General features: G+C 43.4%; 2 protein-coding genes across 5 annotated transcripts in view; one reads left to right on the forward strand and one right to left on the reverse strand.

Annotated features, from left to right (window-relative positions):
• Positions 1-10,629, reverse strand: part of waca (WW domain containing adaptor with coiled-coil a) — a 38,708-nt gene extending 28,079 nt beyond the window's left edge. Inside the window, exons 1-3 of one of the 2 annotated variants that reach the window (XM_035414115.1) lie at positions 10,527-10,629; positions 6,901-6,934; positions 5,844-6,036 (exon numbers count right to left, since the gene is read on the reverse strand). In XM_035414115.1, coding sequence (XP_035270006.1) covers positions 5,844-6,036; positions 6,901-6,934; positions 10,527-10,582 — 283 coding nt within the window. In that variant the 5' untranslated portion in view covers positions 10,583-10,629. Of the gene's footprint in view, positions 1-5,843; positions 6,037-6,900; positions 6,935-7,119; positions 7,392-10,526 lie in introns of those variants that run through there. The other variant, XM_035414116.1, reaches the window with a different exon arrangement.
• Positions 10,630-15,523: 4,894 nt separating this feature from the next.
• Positions 15,524-26,024, forward strand: part of mpp7a (membrane protein, palmitoylated 7a (MAGUK p55 subfamily member 7)) — a 129,023-nt gene continuing 118,522 nt past the window's right edge. For 2 of the 3 annotated variants that reach the window (XM_035413679.1, XM_035413681.1), the window contains exon 1: positions 15,524-15,762. The gene's annotated coding sequence lies outside the window, so the exon portion shown is untranslated. Of the gene's footprint in view, positions 15,763-25,788; positions 25,937-26,024 lie in introns of those variants that run through there. The other variant, XM_035413680.1, reaches the window with a different exon arrangement.

Here is a 26,024-nt window from a genome sequence, read left to right on the forward strand (position 1 = left end):
TCGGTGATGAGACTTGCCTGCTTGGGAGCCCAGAGGACTACCACGTGATTTATGATTTGTACAGATATGTATTAATATTTATGCCTGTAATAGTGAAATTCACAATTTGCAAACTTTGGAAATGTGGACAACTGTATTTCTTTGTGTACTTGTGCTATTAATTACAACATTCCAATGATTTGGTAGTGCTCTTAAATTCCATCACTGAGCAAGCCAATTTATTACTAATAAGCCCACTGACATTGTTGGAGAGTTGGCCTGATATCAGGCCATTAAGTTAACCATACTAAATATTTCTCTCACCATACAACGGGAAAGGAAAACCGAGCTATATATTTGGTAACTCTTTAAGCAACTTTACAATTCGCAGGAAAACTGAATAGTTGACCTCGGTCTGTGACTTTCCAGGATTAAACTTTTTCCTAAGGACTGTGGAAACACTGGGTAAGTTCAACTTTTCTGGAGCTTTGGAAAGGTTTTACGGCACAGCACAAACAAAAGGGCCAATCCTCGTCGGAGATCCTATCCAAACACGCACAAAGAATGCCATCAGATGAGGCTTCATTGGGACTCATTAACCTGCGTTTTAAGGAATGATTCAAACAGCAGATTTGGAATTAACAGAAGCCTGTTATTTTCATTTCAACGCTCTCCCTCCATTTTCCCTCAGTTTGGAATGCACAATCGTATTCGCCAGCTGTGCTCACTGCTGCAACCGCTGCCATCGAGCGAGGATAGCATAGGAAGGAACGTGCACTCCTCCAAAACGAGCCGTGCGGTCGCTACTGCTTTCAGCACAGCGGCCCCCGTGGTGTGCCATACAGGAATGAGTCAGGCAGCAGCCCCAAGGCCACGTTTCCACTCTCACCTGACACTAAAGGCAAGACAAATATTACAAAGAACATTATCTTACAGGGAGGGTTTACTTGAGTGAACTCAGTGACGTTGCAATTTAGTTTAAAGTCTGAGTATCAGGCAATTAGCAAGTCAAACATGTTTATCTCATGTTATGAACTTAAACTGTATAAACTGACTTTGATAGCTAATTTTCCAGTGATCACTCCTACCCAGCATCTGAACTTAAAGCTGTGCGTATATGCAAAGCCAAACATACGGTAATCAAATTATTCCCCCCGCCAGTCACAGTTAAAAATCATGTCAGATCACCTGCTGGGGTAGCAGAGGGTAAATGGTTAGGGGAGGGGGGGGGGGGGGATGAACACAGACACAACATGGAGTATGCCAAGACCTGGCCATCAGAGGTCCCTGGGGCAAAAGCCAGACAGCACCAGCTGCCTAGGTGGCAAGCGTACCCCACTGCCACCGGAGTCTGGTATCCATGGTAACCACGACAGCAGGTTGGGGCTTAAGGAGGCGCCAGGAGTCTCTCAACAGGTGGGCCTATTCAACAACCAGGTACACGGAGGGGGGCACCGCCTCCGGCTAAATACTGGCAGTGGAGAGCCAATTTATTACCACTGCCATTTCCTCTTTAAACTCGGGAACACAATAATTAACAAACTATGTGACGGAAATGAAAATACAGAGGAAGACTGAAGGGCTTTTCTTCCCCCAACAGGACCGACTGCCAGGGACAAGAAATGTTTCGTTTTCGGCAAGCGAGGGGGTTAGGCACGCCCCTCCCCCATGATTTATGGCATTTCCCATCTCTTACATTTGCGTTCGATTGATTCTAATAACTGCGCCGTTCCCTGTGCACTTTCAGATGAACGCCTCATACGGTCGACGTCAGTGAGAAATGGCTGCTACATGGTACTGCTGCTGGACAATGGCGATTCTATTTGTTACCTATTGACAAAGCTGCCCCAATAGCTAACACCAGAGTGCCTTCAACAGCATCACTCAGACTGATCGGAAAAAAACTGACAACCAAATGATAACCTATTGGGGTCATAATTCCCCCAGCCAATTTTTATGGGCCGTGGGTAGGGTCGATGGCTAAATGGCACAGTGCATCAGTTGTTCAAAGGCAGAACATTAATAATTACAAGAAACCACAATTCCTCTTGATTGAGTCAACTTGAAAATACCGAGATGCAAACTGTTCCAGAATCACAATCACAGAGCAGGAACGGAATCTGAATACAATCACAGATTTCAATTAAATTCCATTCAATGGAGTGACGGTACTGAATAGTAATTTCAACGTGCATGCCATGCGAGTCACAGGTGGATCGAAAAAGGATTCACTCTTCACTACTTGCATTGCTATCAGACACCGTACAGATAAAAGCAAGCCACTCACACGCTGCTCAACTGCCGTATGTATTGCATTGCCTCTGAGAAACTGTCCAGCTCAATTATGAGGTGGAATTTACTTTGCGACTACCCTTGTGAAAGGCCCACTAGTTATTCTCCCTTGACAAAGTAAAAGGGGGAACAAATGACTTTAAACTCGGAAGGCGTAGTCTCCGGCCACGATACCCGGTGAAAACCACCAAGTTAAATGCACCGAGCAGTCCAATTTGGCGAGACCAATTTTCAGAATGCGCAAGTTTACGATTTGTGCTAGAGGCCAACCTCAAAGCAGTTTGAGAAATACCTGCAGGCCTCTCCCATGCTCCACACTCATACTGCTCAAGACACTGACAAAATGCTGGGTAAAACAAGTCTGTTTGTATAATCAGGCTACTCTGCCAGGTGAACATACTGCACCATTTAAAGCTGAACTGGAAAGACAAATTGAATTTAGGGCACAGGATGTTTTGTTTCTGTTATGCGCTTAGGTGAGCTGACCAGTCCTCAAACCTTGAGAGCCACGAAACTACTACCCAGCGAATTAAAAAACCAGTACTCAGCCAACCGACCAAGCAGTCTGGCAAATATGAACCTTTAAATCATGCAGTGTTGTTGACACCGATCCAAGGAGACACTGTATGTATAACTGTATGCATAACACTCAGAAGACTCAGAATCTACAGGGGAAAATAGGCTATGACCATAAAACTGTTTATCTGGGGAAAAACCATCATAAGCTGCAATGATTTAAAATTAAGTGTTCTGTACTAACTCAGCATACAGCAGCTCAAATAGGTTCCAAAGAAAAGGTCATTTTGGTTCCTTTGGAAGTTGAGCGTTTTCAGCTTTTTGTTAGTTTTAAAAAGGATTAAATTGTGTCATTTACACTGGATGGAAAAAAATCTTTCCAAATTATAATAATGACTCATCTTCTACATCTGACAGATCATAAGATTCCAGAGCCAATATAAAACATGGCCACGCTTAAGATTTCAAACCAGTAGCAGCGCTTGAAAGGGATGGGTTCAATCATGCACAGACCCATTAGGATGCAGTGCACACAATGACGGTTTGAGAAGGCTGAAATGCATCCCTCTGTAATTTCACACATATTAAGACTGTATATTTGATCCCAAGGCTGAATTTAAAAGAAACTTCTGACCTTTTTACAACCTCCTGTCCCCTGAAACTACAACTTACAAGTGTGGCCACTTTAAAAAATAAAATAAAAAAAATTTGTGACCCAGGCTTATTAAAAACAAACAAATCCAAAAGGGACTATCAACGTGCTATGCATTGAGATCAATTACAGTTTGAAAAGTGAACTTTTCCCCCACTGGTTTAATATTCCTTTATGTTCCGTGTGTAAATATACATATTTTCCAAAACGGGCAAGACTTTCCAAAAATACGGCGTTTCTCATGGTGACTGGAAAAACTGACAGGGTCGCTGGGTTGGATCTAAAATGATAAAATGCCAACGCACAACTTTACTTTTCTACAGCAACTATGTCTGGGTTTGGATCTGGCTGAACCACTAGTGCTGCTGAGGTAGCTGGCTAGCTATTGAAGAGGCCATATAAATGTCACTACGCTCACGAATGTCCAACCTTTCACATGAGAATGTTTCTCAGCTGGTGGCACAAGGCAAAAACTGTTCTGCACTGTTCAAACTTAACAAGGTTTACAGAAGCAGAGAAAGCAAGGGAACCGCTCAGTGCTACCCACTGAAACCTGGCCACACTTCAGAGAGAATCCACAATCAATGTCTGCTACAAGTCATTAAATGACGTTAAAGAAATCCACCTAGACCAGCGGTCTGCAACCCTGGTCCTGGAGAGCTACAGGGTCTGCTGGTTTTTGTTTTCACCTTAAAATCAGCACCCAATTCAGACCCCAGTAACCAGGTGAAGTGAGTTAACTGTGTATTCAACTGCTTTAATTGATTAATTTAGTGTAGAGTAACAACGAAAACCAGCAGACCCTGCGGCTCTCTAGGACCAGGGTTGCAGAACCCTGCTGACCTAGACGTGCAGCAATTCATTCTACACGCACCCACGGGTGAGACGTGTGGCACAGGTCCTAGGGCAGCCAACTCTCAAGCCCATATACCAATCCCATGAGGCCAGGGGTTCAAGTCCGGTTTGTGATCCTTTTTGGGTCATGATCCCACCGCACTCTCCCCATCTCTCTGCCTTTTTTGTGTCTGAATAATGGACTTCCCTCTCCGTGAAATTAGAAAAAAATAAATCACTTACACCCCAAAATTCATCTTGCGTCTTTAGCAGAATCCTTGACTGCCAGTGTTATGGAGTCTGCATTTGACGTCAAACATGCACACGGGAAAGGAGGCAGCAGCCAAGCTTAAGAACAGTTTGTCAATACCGAAAAACCCAAACTAGCTAGCTTGTGGAAGTAGCTCCAAAACATTTTTTAAAATCTTTTATAAAATCATGGTTATTGAATGAAAGTGTATAATTATTGTTGTCACTGTTATCAGTATGTCAACCAGTAGTGTCTGAATCACGACCCGTCGCAGGTAAATTCAATAACCACCATGCCAGTCAGAAATCAAGATCAATAATTTAGTTTCAAGTGAGATCATCTGGAGGAATGCATGCAACCTCCACCTATTCCCTCTCTTATAATTACTGCAATATCAATATCATGCGGTGGAGCTGGTGGTCTGCCAATCCTTTTAAATTGTCTGTGGTACATCCACCAGCGCTCACCATGCTGATAACTGCGGGGAGACCTGTCAATGATTCAGTGAAACAGTGCAGTTATGCCCTTTCAGTCATTTTTTGGAGTGGTGGAAGGATGACAGATTAGCCTCCTGCCTTTTACCCTCTATGCCAGAGGGGACGTGTCAGGCTCAAGTCCCGTGTGTCCGCTAGCCAGGCTTGCGCAGGGAGGGCAGTAAAGCTGAGCAAAGGCAGAGGAGCCGTAACTGCAAGTCCTGTGCATACCGAAGAGGAGACCAAGCGCCAACTTTGAAGTTACTCTTGTTGACGATACCCTAAAGCGGATTTTGAAGCTACTCACTATATGAAGAGGGAAACATCAGGTTACCATAAAGCCCAAAGCACATACTCCCCCCCCCCAAACAAAAAAGGTGTGCGTGGTTTGTGGATATTAAAATTAACATTGACCCCAAAGTTCTGGTATGTACTGAAAACAAGGAATCTGATGGGTATGAATTTTCTTAACTTTGACTACTGCGATTTTGTGCACTGCGTAAATGATGAATTAGTTACAAATATGCCTAAATATACCAACACATTTTTACTGACTAGGACAGCACTTCTCAATATAGGTTACTGTTTTATCTCAGCCCTAGATGCAATTCCCTGGTATTTGATCCTTCCCATTAAACTAGATTCATGCTTTGCAATACTTGGGTCTAGGGACAGTGCGCAAGCAATAATAAGAGTAATGTTTTCCAATGCGAGGGCTATGGATAACCAGTTTTGATAAGGTCCCTTACAGACCAAAATAAAGATGAATGGTAGGTTGATTCATAAATTCTTTTGACAGGTTTGTTCTGAACTTCTGAGGACAATTTCCAGTTGAGTTCTCTCTTACCTCCATCCCTTTCTCTGGCCCGATGTGTGTGAATTGCTTTCGCCCTGCTGTGTCCTGTGCTGTCACCGTGTTTGTTGTCGGGACTGTCTGACCGCCGAAGCATTTTGCACGGTGGAGAGGGATCTGATGAGTCTCGAATCTTCTCATGTCGGTGGTCACTGCCGGGGTGACTCTTTGAGGGATATTTAAGAGTCTGCAACGGAAATTGAACAACTCAAAGCATTCAAACGATAATGCATTGGATGAGGGGGGAGGGTCAGTGAATTCAGCCTTCTAATAACTTTGACCCGTAATCCAATAATTTTGACCGATAACCTAAATACTGGAAACAGAATAAACTGCCGTAGCTGAAGACGCTGTTGGCAAAAAAGCTGAGAGAAAATAAAACGTCCGAACATAAAGCCGATCTGGCTGATGCGACCACGTACGAGTCGCGTTTTCTCCTACGTCACCTGCAAGCTAGCAATATATCTATGTAAAACGTTAGCACCGAAGCTAACAAGTAATCATTTTAAAACGTGCTATATTTAAAGAATATGAGTATTGTTTAATGCTAGTAATTATCAGCTAACTACGTACGTTAACTTAAAGGCCGTGAATCTAGTTATTAAATAACGTAATTAAAACGAATGTTATCCATAGCTCCTTGTTAATTCAAATGGTTGCAGCAAACTTTTGCAAAACAAAAACGGATTAATGAGCTACTAAATGCATTCGTAAATATGTCTATTCGATTTATTTTACAGCGGTAGGGCTAGTTTGCTACAAAGATGTCATACAATCAGGCCTCACAGTTACCTATATTGCTAACGTTAGCTAGGTTGCTAGCTACCAAGATAAAAAACAACAACAAATGTTAATTTCGACGGTAAAAATAAACTAATTCATTTGTCAAGCATAACACAACGTTTAACTTTTATGCAGAATTTATTTTTTCTCGTATTCAAACGATAGGAGCTACTTTTCGTTTTATTTTTCCGCACTGAGGCCTGTAGGTGCTCCAAAAGCCTGCTCTAGAGTAGCAACCCCCTTTTTAATCTTATTTATGTTTTTATACCTGATAGGGCTGAGAATCCCTTCTGTCGTTGCACCTATAAGAGAAAAAGAAATGTTTAGCAATACGAAAAACAAATCGACATTCTGAAATAACACAGGAAATTGCAAGTCAAAACAGCTTGCTTAAGTAACTTATTTTGGTTTCAGTAAAAATGGCGGATTGTCAAAGCGGAGAAGGGAAAGAGGAAAAAATCTGAATATAAAACACTGAGCTGTTTACCCATCACTGAGTCTCGGTTGTTTCCTTGCATACATTACCATCAATGCCGTGTTAGTGTGTGTGGAGTGGAGGTGAAAGATGGGCTACTTATTTGTTTTGCTTTTTTGTTTTGAGCGCCCCGATCTCATCTATTATTTCAATAGTTCTTGGTATGCGAGTAGCTCAGAGGCTCGGCTAATCGGAAGAGCGCCCTCGGTCCATCTCCCACTCGCACACACCAAACTGAAGCTCTGTCTACAGAAGAGTGAAGCTCAGCCCTACAGCCGCCCCACTTCCCCCGCCCACAACTACATCCGGGACACATAGGCAGCGAATCGGCTGCAGTCGCCTGTCTTCATCCGGTCGTCGAAAGGACGGGTGATTCGCCGGGATACGCCGATTACCTGTCCATTATGAATGCAAGGTTTGCTTTTTCCGGATACGGTAAACACGATCCCATTTTCCCTTACCTAATAATATTGTAAATGTATTTTCTTATCAGTTTCTTTTTTGGGAGGGTGTATTTTATGCTTCATGCAAAGTCGATTGCTTATCTGTAATAATAATAATAATAATAATAATAATAATAGTTTAGGTAAAAGTACAAGTAAAAAGGTGGCTTGAGCTTCTGTATAAACTTGCTTAAACAGCCAGTGTAGCATAATATTTAGGGAGTGGATTTTAACAGTGAGGTTGTCAGTTTAATTCCCCGGTGAGCCACTGCTGTTGTGCCCTTGTGAAAGGTATTTCAGCTAACTCACTTGAGAAAATATACAGATGTATAAATTGATTGTATGCAAAGAATGTAAGCCATGTAAGTTGCACTGCATCTATTTAAATTCCTTTTTTAAATGCTTATTCAGTTCACTCCTCTATTAACCTTGTGTAGAACATTCCACAACATAAAAAGAGCAACATAACAGAAATACTTCTCCATTTGTTTTTTGTTTTACCTTTAAATTTAGCTAACTTACAACAGAGAATCTGAGAGCATGAGGTGGAATATATAATGATAGACATTCAGAGATGCATTTGATTGCTAAACCATTTAGGGCTTTGTATACACGTAAAAGTACCTTTAAAAGGACCTTAGGAACAACACATACAGACTAATTACCATTGCTTTAATAGCACTCTGAATTTATATAATACCTGCAACCCCAATATCAAATGCAAATTGTTAACCCCCAAAGAATTAATTTTTAAAATTAATTTTATTATTTATCAAAAATAATCAGTGTAAAAATCCATGTTTTTCCTACACCCCTTCTACTGCAAGTATTGTAACAAAATGATAAGTCAAGACATCTGGTGGACAATTGTAGGTATTGCAGCCATGTTGTCAAGGACTGAGACTGGTGTAGCCTGCACAACACTGAGTGCTTTGGTCAGTAGTACATCTTATAACGGTGACCATTGACAGCTCGGTCAGACATCCACTAGAGGACCCAGACTGGTGTTCATAGGGTTCATTTGTCGCCCTAGGCCCTCCCCCTCCCTCTTCACGTCCAGCTGGTTTTGGGTTTGTAGTATGGCAGATGGCTAGTTTAGTGCATGCAAATGATGGATGAGTTTCTCTGTAGAACTGTCCACAACAATAAACAGTACTGCAAAGGGAATTTTGGTGAAAAGCCGGTAACACATCACAAATAAGGTAAATCCCACAGCGCTCCCCCTGCCAGTGCAGTGGAGTGATGTTTCAGACAAAAGCGGGGGGGGGGGGGGGGGGGGGGGGGGGGGTGGAATAAAAAGCTGGATATTATTTATACACCTCTGCAGTAGCTGGAAGCCTTTTTTAAATTTAATTTAATTTTTGCTTACATTATAGTTTGCAAGAAGATGCTTTTTCGGAGTGCTACAGTGACTGCATATAGACAAAGACTGAACTTATATTTCAATGTTTAAAGATGGGTCAGCACAACCAAAATGAGGAGAATGGCTCACTGTGAATCACAAAGGAAACCTGTGGGTCAGCACTTTAGGCAACAACGTGTTTTGGTCAGAGGTCAAGAGGGCATAAAGTAGGGCTCTCTTTGTTAATCATTTCCAGAAAATAACTATTATTAAGGGTAGTTTCAATAAAGATTTGAAGAGTTATGTGAATGTTATTGAGAATTATATGAATTGAAGTAATATCAGTCTGTACTCAAAAGCACACTGGTCTTTCGTGGATTACTGTGTTAAATTTCACTATTTCATTTTTTTGCTACAAGACTGTTCACATGTAAAGTCATGAAAATCTGCAGAAATCTGATGATTTTTCTGAAAGGACTGTTTATACATCTCATGTCAGCATTTTACGCTGTGATCAACATGAATGATTTCTTCACCAGTTAAATCATTGAATCAACAAGACAATATGGTCTCCTAAAATGTTTAATCAACATTACATTTAATGTCATGGTCAATAAACGTGTTGTTTTATGTGTTTCTTTTCTATATATTTGTATTGTGCCTTTATGTAATTTTTAGGTGTTACTTAGATTTGTATGTATCTGTAGTATATTTGTTTATGAATACAGGACGAACAGTTCAATTAAACTAATGGGTTTCTAAATATATTAATTATTAGCTACACTTCAAAAGGGTAATGTACGTAGATATCTTTCCTACATTATCAATTTATAAAGCTTGACATTTTCTTGAGCAATTCTGATTTAGAATTTAGAGTTCCACCTGGGCCTTTGTGCTACAAGCGAAGCTCCTTAAACACTTCACCACACAAACACACTTGAAGGGAAATTACTTGATGAGCACATATCTACCTTCCATGGGAACAGAACATTTTCCCATTTCCCATGCTACTATGAGGAAGGCGTTTTGCCATGTTTTATATATTTGGTTTCACTACAAATTCCACTTTAGCCTTTTATCTCCCTTTGCACTGTTGTCTCGAAATTAGCCTTCAGGTTCTGGAAATCACAAGGGTAACAGCACCTTAAAAATCAAGGTTTGAGGTTAGGTGTTTGTGGCATTCAGTCCGCCAGAGAGGCGGATTGGTCTCAGCTGCGCCAGCTAGTGGAGAGAGAACACACACCTGGGTTGCGTTAGCTAATCAGCCCAGGTGCTTAGATGTGTGCTGCTCTCTGCAGTTTGGGGCCGAGACTGGGAGCTCGCACCAAGAGCGCGGTTATGATCTTCATTTCAGTTTATTCATGGAGATTTGTTCAAGCAAGCAAGCAAGCAAGCAAGCAAGCTTGAGAAACAAGTCACACGCCAGCATGACACCCCTGGGAGGGAGATATGGCACTGACGGAGAACACCGTTGGTTGCCGCATGGAGAGGGCGAGCGCACACACACAAACATGAAATAAAAACGACCCTCTTTGCCCTTCCCCCTCACGGGTTCCAGGCAAAAACTATAAACTAAAACTAAAACAAGCTAAAATAACAAAGACAAAAGGAAATGAAACGGCGTGACCACTTCCCTGTGCACCGCCCATAGCTGGCCCGCCTTCCCAGCTGGCTCCAGCTCCTCCAACATCCCAGTTGAAGATTACTTTCTCGGTCTTTCCAGCACAACACAAAACTCCAAAATAAAACTAAAATCATGACCACACTCCTGGTCTCGGCCCCAAACCGTGCAGAGCAGCACACCTTTAAGCACCTGGGCTGATTAGCTAACGCAACCCAGGGAGTAGGCCGCCTACTCTCATGCCACAAACTCTCATGCCTTGACTATCATGGATGCAACAGGTGGATTTTCATTCTCTTTTTTTCCCCTTTGTTTGGTACCCCCCTGATGAATTGTGCCATAGGTGATCTCCTTTGTCACCTATGTCTAGAACCAGCCCTGTCTGCTGCTTATTACAGTCTTTAAAAGTTGTGTAAACTTTTTTTGTTGTTCACTATCCTTTCTCCTAGATTGACCTCTGCGTTTCAACCTCCTTTAAAATATGTAATATTCCCTCGGTTCGTCATGTAGTCCAAATATTAACTGCATGCCCATTTAGCATATGTAAAGTAATATGTGGGAACAGAACCTTCTGAAAGTTCAGAGCAGCAATAAATGGGTGCATTGTTCATCTTCCTTGAACAACCATTCCTATATTAAGTTGATGAAAGTGAGTTAGAGTTTAGTCAGTCACTGATGTAAGTTCTTTAGGTATGGGCAATGGTGTCTTTGACCAAATTAACTGCCATTTTGGTCTGTGCTACTTTAGCTCTGCACCTTATTCTGTTTAGCTGAATGCCTTGCACAGGCATTCCCTCAAAGACATACTCAGCCTGTATAGTAAAAGTTAAAGTTAATAGTAAAAGTTAGTTGCCTTCTCATTTTTTATCAACGCGATTCAACCCCCCTTGACAAAGGTGCCAATTACTTACAGAATGATTAAAGAAACATTTGCGATGTTAATACAAAAAAAAAAAAACCCAGCCAAACCTTAGGCTTCCCAGAATCAACCGTTTGGTCATCATTAAGAAGAGAGCACTGGTGAACTCAGCAATTTGCAAGGACTAAGGAAGAACTCTACATTTATGACTGAAGAATTCTCACCATAATAAAGAAACATCTGTCTGGCAGATAAAAAAACACTTATCACGAGGCAGGCTTGGATGTGCCAGTAATTACTGTCCACAGAAGACAGTGAACGTAACTACAGAAGTTAACACTGCTGTCATGGTTCTGTGTTTTCCTGTCTGTGTTTCCCTTGTTGGGCCGCCAGATGGCGGCACTTCTGTTTTGTGTCCTGCCCCCTCCTGTTAATTGTATTATTGTTTGTCTCGTTATTCTATCATTGTTCCCACCTGTGTCTTGTTATCCCCTCCTTTTCTGGTTTGATTGTTTTTTGAGTTCACCTGTGTCTTGTTACCCCCTGTCTATTTAAGTTCTTTGTTCCCTTGACTTGGGTGCTGGTTCCTTGTGTTTGTTTCCGACGTATGCTCAGACCGTATGTACCTGCCTGCGTTTTTGACCTGTTTGTGTTTGTTCCTGACTTGCGTTTGTTCCCGATCTGTGCTTGTTTTTGACCGTTTGTATCCGCCTGTGTTTTGACCTGCCTTTGTGCTCTGCCTGCCTGTGTTCTGCCCTGCCCGTGTTTGTGAGTTCCTCTTGTTTTCTGTTTTATTTAGATATTTTTTGAGTTTGTGTTTTTGTCCATCGTGGCCTTTTCTGTTCCCTGTTTGTGTGCCTTTTTTGGTTAGTCTGTTAATTTTCCCTCTTGAGTTTGTCTTTCTTTACTCTGCGCCTGGGTCCCACCCCCCGTACCGTGACAACTGCATGATCCAAAGTACTAGTTGCTGCAACTACTCCACAATTTAATATTTGTAATCAAACGATTATGTGGTTAAAGTGCACATTCTCCACTTTAAGGGCATTATACATTGGTTTTACCACATAGAAATTGCAGCACTTTTTACAAATAGTCCCCCCATTTTAGGGCTTCATAATGTTTTGGACAAATGCCATCACGCGTATTTCTGATTGGTTAATTGCTTTAGTGCAGGTTTAAGAGAGCTGTCAGTTAGTGGGTTTACATGATGCTTGGAAAAAGTCGGTTTATTGTATTAGTACGGCTCAAACTGGACTTTTAAAAATCATGTAAACATCGTAGTCCCACTGAAATCGTACGAAGTCGAATTTTTCAAAGTCGGACTAACATACCTAGATAATGCGGTTCGGGGTCGATTTACTACGGCATGTATATGCTTCAATCGGACTACAATTGGCCTAAGCGTTCTGCGCATGTTCTATAATTTACATAGCAACTTTACGCTCACGGTGGCCAAGCGGAACCGATAATGTTTCTGAAAATATATAACTTTAAAAGATTTAATTCAATCTACTACTGGGACTTTTGCCGTTTGTTGAGGGTGTGACTGAAAATTTCGGTGTCGCTGACCATAATCGAATGTTTTTCACATTTACCGCTCGATTGAGCAAGTAGCCTGCCATTCAAAGTACATTTTTATGGGTTAGTGCTGTCCGATTGTACTTGACATTAATTGCACCACTTAATTATTGTCACTTCTATCACCACTGTAATGAACTAAATAAAAGGCGACAGACGACCTTTTCTGTGAGAAATGCATTGTGCAGCTCACGCTCATACACTGCTGACGACATTCTAAAGCTCCGTTTTGCCCTCCCTAGTATCATGGCGAAAAAAAAACAAATTTCTGGACGGACAAGGAGACTAACTTCATGCTATCGCAACTAAAGGAGTTAAATATCCTAAAATACATGGGTGGAAGAAAAACGCGGAATGACGAACCATTCAAAAAAGTTGCGACAAAATGGAGGACGCAGGATTTATAAGAAGCTTTAGTCAGACACACCTCGGTCAATAATTCGATTATTTCCGAGTCGTGTATATTGGGACAACGACATTAATCCAATTAAATCTAATGTTTGGCCAAATCGAGCTATTAATATAGCTTGATTTCAACTGTGCATGTAAACGTATTAACTATCTAGTTTTGATTCTAGCCTTTTGATTTCCTTTGGAGTCTGTTATTGGCATTTGCTGACACATAATTGTGCCAATTAAAATCAAGGAAGCCATTGTGAGGCAGAAAAACATGAAAACAAAACAGAGACATAGGCCAAACCTTTAGCAAACAAAAATCAACTATTTGGAACATTAAGAAAAAATATAGCACTGGTTAGCTCAGATATCACAAAGAGCCTACCACAGAATAATCTTCATTTCCTGCACAAAGTCTTGGGATAGATAAAATGCATAATTTATGCCAAGTTATTCTGGGTGAGTTGAAATATGAGATCAATGGCAAAGGGCCATTAATGTGAAGGTAACTGCAACTCAAAGTGGTAGGAGCCAAAGAATATTTTTTGATAACTTAATATGTACATGCCATTTCCACAAAAGGAAGAATAATGATAATTGTTTACGATACTCATTAAATATAAAAATAACGGTCAAAATTTGTAGTGACCAAATTTTTGAAACAACATGAAAACTTTTGAAACAACAAGTATTCAAAGATTGAAAATCCTCGTATTATTGAACACCAGAGGGCGATATGTATTCATGTTCTTTTTCATCGATTTGGGGAGGTATTCCATCACAATATTTTGTTTTGTAACCTGGCCTTCACTTTGAATTGCAAGACAAAGCCTGCTTTTTATTTTTATTGTTTTACTCTTTTTAACAAGCTTCGTTCATTTTCTTTTTAGTGTCATTCACTAAAAATACATCAAAGGGGATGCACTGTAGCATGATGCTTTGGGAAATGGGCTTTGCAAGGTTTTTAGGAGCAATGCTATTGGTCTCTTGAGCAGTGTTTAACCTGAATTGCTCCAGTAAATGGCAAACTGTATTTTAAATAAAATAACGCAAGATACTCTGGATAAGAAAGCCTTTTGATCATCAATAATCAGTATTCATAGCTGAGAATTATACTAATATTTTAATCGAAACATTAGGATGGCAATCTCAACGGACATTTAAAAATGTTGCATTCATTTTTAACTGTAACAATAAAAACGAAACTAAGCAGTGCCGAACATATAAAAGATAATGATATTGCTTTATGACTTGCCATTTTGCGTACAATATGCTTCAAAATAATTGCATATATAAATCCCGAACTTGCCTGTGAACTGCCCTTGCATATTATTTACAATCTCCTTAAATTACATAATAAATATAAACATAATTTACCAATGTGTTGTGATTTAACAGCAGAATCTGAAAAACGGGCACTGGCACAGCTTCTTGTTTGAGCAGCACCAGTCAATCCTGTTCTGTTTTGCAGAGACTTAAAATGAACAACAACAACAACAACAATAATAATAATAATAATAAACATCACTTTCAGACACAATGGTGGTTTAGCAACTTATAATTAACGAAATCAAGCCTCTGGTAACATGATTCTGGTGGAATTCTTTAAAAGGCTGACTTTGAGCTAGAGGTTGTTAGTGTTACCCATTTACACCCATCTCTCTTTTCTTGTTTGAATGAGTTGAATTGGGTTGAGTAAAGTCTGTAATCAGACCAAGAGCAATACGTTGTAAAAGTATCAGAATCATATTGCAACCGTGTCAGACCTCATTATTTAAGCATTTTCATTAGTAACGTTTATCGTTTATTATCAGGCTTATATCAGAAATATCAGGCTTATTCGTTCTGTTGATATATACTCATAAAAGGACAATATTCATCGTACAGAAGCAGCCTTCTGTGGCTTTTCAACTGACAAAAAGAAATACGTCGTTTCTTACTCGAAAGTGACCATAGACCTATTTTACCCTAAACGTCACCTGACGTTGATTTTCGGAGCTTTGCAGTGTGCACAAAAGGGGGCGGGATGAGACAGAGGGTTGGGTAGTGGAGGGGCGTGATTGATTGAGCATCAGTGACGGCCGCTGGTAGGGTAGAGCTAAATTAAAAAGTAGTACCGCCTCTTGGGTCATACTGGGTCCAATCGGGAAAAGGATTGAAACTCTACTTCCGCCACGCTAATCCACTCAATGAGGGTCGGGCTGGGCGTCTCGCTTTGAAAGGATCGCATCAGGAAAACAAGGATGCGGTTGAGTTACGAACGGGGATTGTGAAGGGTGAAGAACTGAAATTATTCGCCTTGAACTCAGTCAGCATTTGAGTTTGGCATATCGATTTAACATTCTGACCACCAAACTCTACTGAAAACTAAGAAAAGGAGTCATAGTGAGCAAGCTGACAACAAAAGGACTCCGGAGTAAGTATCTTGCTTGCTAGCTTACAACTGAGTAAGCTAGCTTGCTGTCTTTTTTTATTGCGCTTTAGACTGAAGTTGAATCGGCGCTTGCTTGCAGTGTATAGTTTGCTGAATTGGTACACTGCCGCTGACCAGCAAGTGAAGTTTCCTTTGATCGTTGGGCGGTCATTTGCTTGGTATATTTTTTCTAAACCTTTAGATGTGAAAGTTTACATTACATTGTTGTGGTAACAATGTGTTTAACGTTACATGATATAGAGTCAGCCGTTGCTAATCCCTTTGTAATGGAGGAAGGATTGTATTTGTTGGCTACCCGGACTGGCTGCATGTACGAAAGACGATGATTTAGTGCTTGACAGCGCCGTGTTTCCACGATGTCGTTGTTCACTCACTTGAAAGTAGTTTGCTTGTACAAGTTTCTGAACAGCAAAGGGCTCAACAGATGCAAAAGTCGACGTTGCATTTTAGTCGGAAGAAAGCCGAGAATTCCCGATAACAGCAGACGCTCCAGGAAACTACTTTGGTGACAGTGCGTAGCATAGACTAAACACCTGGCTAGCTTCCCTTAAATGTAAATTAAACCGGATCAGAGCTAAGGTAATTAACCCTTACTGACTGCATGCATTTTTTTCATGTTATTTGATTGGTTGCTGCTATTTTGCGTTATATATAAAAAGTTTAAAAAAAAAAAAAAATAGAATTTGGTAAGTGAAATTGTATTTTAGGATTCAATGTCACCCTGTGGCCTGACCAATAGAGAGATCTTGGGAGCTTGCTGGACTGCGAACCGCCCATTTCTCACTTGTAGCCTCCACAAACATATAATGCGGTGTGTGTGTGTGTGTTGCATACGTATGTAGAGGCTAATGCAATGCCAATAACCTGAGCCAAGTGACCTAGCTGCTGTGGCAACTGCGTGTTGGGAAACCTAGGAATGATGAATAGCTAGCTTTACTCGTCGTCAGGAACTACCTGTCATGCCTCTGGTTACCTTGCTAATCTAATTATTAATATCGGTAGTCCAAAGTTGCAGTTTGTTTTCCATGCCATGGTGCAGGTGTGTCATTTCGTTCCTCCTTCATATTCCAGGCTGCAACACATGGCTCCAGCCTGACGTCAATTTAGTAGCAGAACGTCTGATGTTTGATCTACAGTTAGATTATAGTACGGAAGATAAAAACAACTGACTGAAGACTGCGATCTGGTTAAAAAGATTTCTTGACGTGAACTCAACTACGGTCTATCGCCCGCAGATGAAAACCGTTTATATGGCCGCACTTAGAAATGAACTTAATTCTCCAAGAAAGTCTACTGTTTTCCATGCTAGGTGAGGGAATGTTTAGTGGAATGTTCAGATCTGGCTCTCTCTGGATTAGGTTGTATGATTCAGCCGAGTCCAGGGGTGGGAATCTCGTGTTGGGGTATGGAATGGCAGGATAAGGCAGTCTGTGCAGACTGGCATCATTTAACATGACCCGCCTGAACGTCTGCGTCCTCCATACACCCATACACACCTAATCCAGCCAAGTCACGTGCTGCATGCTGACTGGTCGTGCACTGACTTCTCAGCCATCTGCACAGGCTTATTTACAGCCTCGGCTCTCTAACCTACAGAGGACTCCAGTGCCAAGCATTTGGCATCGGCTCTACACTGTACCCTTCTCACCTCCTCTCTGGAACACATCTTGGAAAACTAGCTCCGATGTCCCGTTTTCCTTTCCATTTAAACTACGCAAATGGCCGATTGTTATTCACTTGTGCGTTTCTGAGATGCTGGCTGTGAGGTCCATCGCGTGCTATGCCTCCGAGTAATCTTCTTTGCGAGCTCTCTCTTTCGCTCTCTCTCTCCTTCTCCTCCCCTTTCCCTTTCTTGCTTTTAAGAGCTGTCGTTTGGCTGCCTGACACCTTCCAGCTTGTGCTGATTGTTTGAATAAGGGGAAGCCTGACCTACAAAAAGGCAAGTAATTAAATTCAGAGGAACAGCCTTAGCAAGAATGTGCACAATACGGTCAGCTCTGTGTGTGTTTTCACAAAAGCCACTAAGCTCCCTCAGTGCCATCTGACTCCTCGTTTTTAAGGGTCTTTCATACACTGCCCGGAAAAGCAGGGGGTTTCCTAATCTATTGCAGATTCCTTTCCTTTGAGTTGAGCAACCACGCAAATCAGATTAGTTCTGATTTGAAGACTGGCGATTGCTTCTGGAGTACAATCTTAGGCAAATTTTCTTTTCAGGAAATTTTTAGGGAATTCCCCTGTAAAGGTATATGAAAGAATACATAATTGTGATATACTGTATGTTGTACTAGCTTTTATTTTAACCTGTTATGTTGAGAAGAATTCTAATTTTAACAGGCTGCTGGACAAGAATGAGTTGCTCTGAGAGCATGTCACAGTTTTCCTTTGAAAATATTTTTAACTGGTCTGCTACTTTGGCTTGAATGTACCAGGACCAAGCAAACAGAGGCCAAGTGACATGACATGACTTTGGGCAGCGTTACCGATTTGATCCAGCACTGGCTGATCTGAGATCAGTTCTTGCAGGACCAGTTTGGCGGCTTATGAGAGCTTGGCAGCTTTCTGCTCCTTTAATGGCCCTGGAAGCTGAGGGGGCTGGCGGGGTTTTGGGGTTGGGGGTTGGAGTTAGGGAGTGGAGTGTGAACTCACCTGAGCTGATGTCTTACTTCTGTGGCCGTCCATGTTTATGACCGGGGTGAGCCATTTCGGATGGAGGCGGCAGCTGAGCTAGCGGACGCGGTATTCGGTCGCTGCGGAGGTGGGCCGTTGGGTCACGCGGTCAGAGAAACCCAGAATGGGCGTGTAGCGCTGGCCGCTCTCTCCGCGGCCACCCTGCGTAGTTCACATCCCCCTGCCTTGCTTTATGAGCTGCAGGTCACGGAGGGTCAGGACCGTCTCCGAGCGCAGCGTCAACAGTTGTTTTTGCACAAGGTTGCCTGTAAAGTTGCCTGAATGAAATTCCCTGAGCAGCAGGTGTTTGCTTTGTTGGTAATGAATGTTTCCTCTTTTTGACAGCGAATGCCATGTGTGGGGTTAAATACTGCTACATTAGTATGTCAGTTTGGCTGGAGCTTGTTTACTGAATACGAAGTGTTCTCACTGAAAAATGTTCATAGGAGCCCCATGAAGGAATTTTTCTCAGAATTTTAAACCAGGGTGCTTTCAGTGTAAATGGTCAGTGTCAGACAGTGAGTGACATAGCACATAACATGTAGGAGAAATGAGGGCAAATGGATATAGATCAGTTTGTTTCAATGTCTTGACCACGTTCAAGTTCCATTTTATAGCTCCTGGTGCTACATGGTTCCCTATGAATTGAACTGAAAGTCCTATGTGCGATCTCAGTTCCTGACCTGGGGGAGGCCACTGGACCCATTCCTTCTTTTTGCCTCATCGATTTGTCAGGGCCTTATTGGAAAGAACAGTAATTAATGAGCGTTTGGCCAGTTTGATACTGGCTTTGTTTGAGAGTCATTTCTGGATGACGGGTCCTAGCTGTTCCTTTATGTCGCACATATCGATGAAGGAAGATTTCAAACAAAATAAAGGGGGGTGGGGGTCATGAATCGAGTTTCTTTGCACACGTGTTTCTCATCGATATGGAGTTACTACAGGAGCTTACTGGGAAGCACTGGAATGAGGCCACCCAGAACATTTCAGCTATGGGGACCCGCTAGGTGTTTGTGCGCGGGCCTCAAACGGAGGTGGGGGGTCTTTAATGGAGAAAAGGTGCCCCAGAGTGACCTAAATAAAAGGGTGTGAGAATAATGGGCAGCCCGGGTCAATTCATGCAAATGTGTAAGGCGATCCTTACGCACTGCCTCACAACGCACTGCAGTCTGCACCGAGCAGCTACGAGCAACTATTCCTAAAACCGTCCTCTTAAACATTAGCGGAGACGGCCGGACCTCCCTGCCGAAGACACTGAAGAACTGACCCCTTCCAGCACTTTCCCCCTTCCCTCCTTTCCCCCTTTCCTCTTCCCTCCATATTAAACTGTTGGGTATGTGGGGAATTTTGACCAAATTGATCTTTAACTTGGTCTTGGGTGATGGGAAAATAGCAGTGTGGATATTTTGCTGTAAGAACACAATACGAGGCATTCGCTCCAGCACAGCACTAACAGCTGGTTTGTTTATCTTTTGATTAAATATTTAGGAGTGTTTCTATGCAGGGCGTCCCATTATGATGACGGTTCTCTTTATGGGATTCCTGTTAATAATTTAACTGTTTTGAGAGTAGGAATGGAGGTAAAAATAGATTTTCATCAGGTCTGGAAAATGTGGACGTCTGTCAACCGTAGATATCTTGGTCTTTCCTGATGGGGGGGATTTCTGTTGTAGTTCTCACTCTTAAAGAGTCAGTGGAGTTGATGTTGGCAAATTTTTCAGTGTCCCTACTATGCTGAGGCAGTGCTTATCTTGTATACAATAGACCAAAGACTGGAATTAAGGAATTGGGCCTATTTGTTCATTTGTTTATGAAATTAATTAGGCTAATTCCTTTGACTGTGTGGTGTAGCAGATGAAGGCTCTTTTAAAGTTTCCTGCTGTCAGTCTTTGTGGTTTGCAGAGGTCTGCAATATAAGGCAGAAAGAGGGGGGGAAAAAATCATAGACTGCATTTGAAACAAGATGAAACATCAAATATGGAAACTGTAGTTAGCTATGTACTTTAACCTCCCATTGTAACCTCCCACCAAAGAGATTCCCTGTGGGGATCTTTTAGGAGGCCATTACAAAAATGTATTTGTTTGCGGTAGCACCTTTTAAATACTACTATTGTGATTGAAGGGAGTTCAATCTCCCCACTCCAGGAACCTCTGACTTCCTCATTCAGAAGGGTGAGTCGGGACTTCAGTCTCCAGCACCTGCGTGTAGCTGCTGGGCATCGCTGTGTTCGGCGTGGCCTGGGGCTTTGGCCTTCGTCCAACCTTAGCACTCTCCGTCTCGTCGCACACTTGAGAGTCGCGCTGACGTCTGCCTTTTCTTTCTCCTGCGCTCGGGCGCCTCTCTTTCCAGGCGGGGGTCCCGGGGGGCGTGCCGCGTCGCCGCTCGAGCGCTAATCCGGTCTTTGTGGGCCCGTCCCGCGTGGCGTTTTCAGGGCGCCCGCCGTTTCCCCCGGCCTCCTCCTGGCCCCGCCGGCTCCGTGTGGCTCTGCGTCAAGTGCATTCTTTCCTGGGCTGGTCTGTCTGCCGGGCACCGGGCGCCCGGCTGTAGGGAACACCTTTTCTGTAATGAAAGAGTGGGAGTGCCGTTCTTTTCTCCCTCTCCCTTCCCAGGAGGGCAAGAAAAGAGGGCAGAGCTTCCCATAAAATCCTTTGTTGTTCACTTTTGCTGAGTGTGGCTAAAAAGGCATATGGGAGGGTTTGGTTGGTTAGGGATTTCTCTTTAGAAGCCCCTGTTGATCAATTGGACGGGGTGGTAATTGGGTTCGCTCAGCCCCACCTTGGGCGCCAGAAAAAAACCACGTGGGGCTTTGAAGGATCTCATCGCAGCGCGGCTCAGAGAAGGCTGCAGCCCACCAGTCCACAAAACTTATTGGAGGTGCCATTTTTGTGCTTTGCTCAAGACCGGCCAACGGAGGATGGGCTCCCCCTCTGTAGGCAGGTTCCTCTGAGATATCCTCCAGTCTGGGAGTTTTTTCCCCGCGACCTCTTGGGTGTTTTTTCTTTTTCCCAGCGTTTAGGCTGCCCGTAGACGTATTTTGCAGCAGATTGAAGGGTGTTGAGTGGGGAGCCGCTGAAGGACACTGCGCGGCGGGGCGTCTGCATTACCGCAGCATAATTTGAACCCTGCCTCGGGCCGCAGTTTGGCTTTGGAAGTTATTTATGGTGCGCTCGCGGGGAAACGTCTTCAGATCAAAACGGCCTCCTCGGGGTCCAGGCTCCCGCAAACGCACATGTGCGCGTCCTATCAAAGAGCAGGATCTTTGTGAAAAGCGGTTCCTTGCTCGCCACTAATTATTGTATGGCGCCCCTAAGAACCTCCTTTGTTGAACGTGGTGGATGCTTGCCCATCAGTGTGAGGTAAATATAGCAGGAAGAAATACGCAACTGGGAATTAAAAGGTCTGTGGTCTTTCCTGGTGGTGAGTGCAGGGGTAGCTGTGGGAGGAGCCCAAATGAGCTAGGATAGTCACAGGATATGCTCGGACTGTCAAGGGGAGGGGCTAGCACATTCACAGGAGGGGCCACGACGAGTGTCTGCTGGTTATTGGTGCGTTTCAGCTGGAGTGTCATTGGCTAAAAAATCCACACAGCTTGTTCTCAAGGCTTTAATTGGCTGCTGATTGAAAGGAAACAACGTACGCTGCGGCTGTCCAGGACTGGCGTTTGACACCCCTGCCTTCAATGCCCAGGGCAGCTGCAGTGTGTCCAGCATGACCTTGGGAGGGGTGATGGCAACTATGGGAGGGGCTAGCAGTAATAGAGCAAGCTTCTCTGGAATTTAATTCATTTGAATATGAGTGTAATGTTTCAATGAGCTTTGATCTGGAGATTTGGGTTCTTTGTGGCGTGGCTACTATGACCTGTATTTAGCCATTCTCTTCCCCTTACCTCCAGTAGCTAAATTTAGTTTAGTTTACATCAAGTAAGTTAATTTGATTGGTTCACTCACTGAAATGTAAACGAGAAGCTGTGAGCCTGTAATTCAGTTAGACAGCAGTTCAAATCTTTCTCAAGAAAGGCTTGTAATTTTCAGCTTTTTTAAGGAGATACTTCCACTGCAGTACCAGGCTCAAATACCTCAGGTTGCTGTGGGAACTCTTGGGTTGTTTTAGCTGCCAGGTGTATTTTTGGTCAGTGTGATTTAATTCATGCTGTAATGGTGTTATTTTCAGTTTTAAATGGAAATAAAAACAAGCAAAACAGGCTTTATCGTTCCTTGCCATTGTGAGTGCAGTCATTGTGATGTGTGCTCTCCTTTCATTGAAGGGAATGTAATCGCTAATTCCTTTACTGTGTTCCTAATTACTGTTGCCGGTGCGAGACTCCCTCATTAACGTAACCCGCTGGGAACCTCGGGGGGGTGGGTCTGTGAATTGGAATTTCAGTGGGACGTGGTAAAAAATCCTCCCTCATTAAGAAACTACATTAACCCAAGGTTGGCTCAAAACAACCGGGTCACACTCCCTGCACAATGGGAGCTTTTGCACTTGGAATCACGCTCGGAGTGCACAGTCAGGCACAGAGAATGGCTGCCGATTGCAGCCCAAATGTAAAGTGTAAAATGCGGAATCTCGCATTCCTCCTGAAAGGGAACATGGAAGGAAGTTTAAATTCTGCGAAAAGCCTGTCTTTGAGCCGGTGGTCCTCACTTCCTGGTCCTGGAGAGCTGCGAGAACCTCGGAGGATGTGTGGCTTCACCCTGTTTGTTGCTTCTGAACATCGCTGTCAATCATCGACTGTGCTTAATTTAACAACTTGGATTACCAAGGTGGTGCAAATGGGACAATTGTTTGAGAAGTGGCTGACAGAATGGCTGTCGTGACCTCTAGCTGGCAGAGGTCTGAAGTACCATGCGAGACAAACTGGTGGCCCAAGTCATTACTGACATTAGTCCTCAAATGGCATGCTTTTATCTTTCATTTTCTTTTACACTTCGTTTCCTGCATTCCCGTGACTGGACCAAAAACAATACATTTCATTCTCGCCTTTCTTTATAGTGGGTAACTGGCTCGACCCTTTGGCCTGCAGTCCTACTGAGGATCGGCGGCCCGCTGCCTTGATGCCGACCGCGGGCCGCTGAACTCGCCCTTGACCGCGGGGGGTTGAACAAGCGCGGCTTTGTCCCATGGGGCCGGAGGAACACTGCCCTGCTCTCTCAGTGCGCGCATACCCAGCGTGAGCGCCCAGGCCCGCTGGACCCCAGCCAGTCCCGGGGTCGGCGTCACATGCAGCATTGTATAGGGCTTGTGTTCCGGCATGTTCTGGCCCCAAGGCAAGGCACGAGACCCCTGTGCTTCCCACCCCTCCCCCCCCAATCCTCAGCGTGTCTGAAACACCTCTGTTGAGAAATGGGAAGGGCGCTGCTGTTCTGCAAAGGCTAGTCGATACTGGGAATGGTCACCTTGGCTGTCACTGAGGTTTGTGGTGTGGGTGAGTGTGGAGGTGCTTAGGGCGGGGCAGGGTGATTAGACATGGTGTCTCAGGTAGTGGCTGGGCATTCAATTTGGCTTCCCTCTCTGATCTTGCATCCACCCAGAACACAGCGGCCTTGAGCAATTCCGGAAAACGTTTTTTGGACAAAAGCAGAACCTCTTTTAAATGATTGGTGAGCTCCACCCAGACCTTCTCGACTGATTTTTATTATTATTATTATTTTTTTTATAAGTCAACCCTGCCAGCAAAAGATGTCCCTTGTGTAAATTTGACATTTAAATTTGGGTGCAGTCACCAAAAAAATAAAAATGGCTTTCCATTTATAATGCAAATGTAAACGGTGGCTAACCGGCCAACATTTCTTACAGAACAAAGTAAGGCACATTAGCATCGACAGTTTTCAATTTAGGTTCCCCACGAAAACAAGTTCTGCATGTGCGTTGAATCAAGTCTGTAATTGTTCGGTTCTCAGCACGTACCGTTACAAAAGTCCCAGGCTTAAACATCCCATGCCAAATGGTTCGATACAAATACGTGTATAACCGAGAGTATAAGCGCACACGATTAAGAGGAAATGGACGCCCAGTAATGAATTATAACAGGGTGTTATAATGAACGCTGTATGAAGGTATCCTCTATGGGAACCCGTAGAGCATCTGGGTGCTATGCGGCATTGAAGCAGGTCTGCCACAGGTTGCCATAGCGAACCCTTTCGACTGGGCTCCGCTGGAGGGCCAGATGGGACCGATCGCCATGATGATTTGCTGTGTGTTGAAAGTCGATGGTTGACACTTGTGTGTAAGCCCTGTATAATTGGGCCTTGTGTCACCGTTGATTCCCCAGAGGAAAAACCACACCCGGTATTTTCAGCCCTTTGATGTGGCTGGCAGGTGCTGAAATGGGATTCAGTAGCCTAATGTAAAACTGCCTTTTATTGGGGGAGGGAAAAGACGACTGCCATGGCTTTATGGATTAAATGCCATGAGCAGGGGAAGTCTGGGCACTGTGCCACAGGGTTAAGACCTTCCCAGGCCTTGGTGGTGAGGTGTAGCGTTTGGAGAAGTGATCTGTTACCGAGTAATTACTGGCTTAAACCTTGAAAGCCACCATTGTTTTAGCTGGTGAGACTAGCAGGCTGCTGCTTGGCTGGTGGTCTGCAGTCATGTTGCAAAGAAAACTTCCTGCCTGTCATAATCTTAGGGTCCCCAATCCTCAGACTGAGGGATAGGCTACTAGGTATCTGTTTTCATGCCTCTAAAGCTGTTCGTAATTTTGGCTTTTAAAAATTTTGATTTTGTTAAATATTTCAGTTTGTGGCTTTGCGAGCAATTATTCAGGCTATTTGCTACTGCTGTGAACCTTTTCTCTGTCTGGTAAACTCCTTCACTTGTGCTATGAGTCAGAGCTCAGCCTGACAGTCCAGTGTTGAGCGGTGTTGAGCTGTTCACCGTGGTCACTGTTGCAGTGCCTCATGGCTAATTCTTCCTGCAAACCAGTAAAACCTGTGGGGTGCACAGCCCTTTCAGAGGGCTTACGTCTTAAAGGTGCAGTATGTAAGTTTGTTTAGAACACTTTTGTCCATATGTGGTTAAATTTACTTCACATGTCGTCAGATATCAATAAAAACGTTTTTTTTTCATTTTTAAATCTGACTGCCCCATAATAAAAACTATAGTTATGTTCATTATGATGACGTTATGTCTTCTTTTCTACCTCTGAATGAGACATGCGCTGCACTCCTCTCCAGTACCAAGACAGTACTAATACATTCACGTGTTTGGAGGGAGGGGCTTTAGAGGGAGAGCTGCGGGGAGGGGTGGAACGTTCTTTTCCCCCCCAAAACCTCGCTCTCTTGCTTGTTCCTCCAAACTTATGCAATGCACCTTTAGACTGAAGAGGAGAATCCGACCTGCTGCTGTGTTTTTATCAGATCTGAACGCTGGCACAGGAAACCTCTGTCGCACTAGGTCGGGTCGCCGACACTCTGCTCACCTGACGAGGCCACGCCCTGAATTTGAAGCGTGTTTTGAGCAGCAGGAACTGTGCATCGACTTCAGGTATGCTTGATTCGCAGGAATATGTTTTTCCTTTGTATAGGCTGTCGTTTATAGTGCTGATTTGACAATTTCCTTGTTATTTTGTACT

This window comes from Anguilla anguilla, chromosome 4 (genome assembly GCF_013347855.1).
Source record: "Anguilla anguilla isolate fAngAng1 chromosome 4, fAngAng1.pri, whole genome shotgun sequence".
Taxonomy (NCBI): domain Eukaryota; kingdom Metazoa; phylum Chordata; class Actinopteri; order Anguilliformes; family Anguillidae; genus Anguilla; species Anguilla anguilla.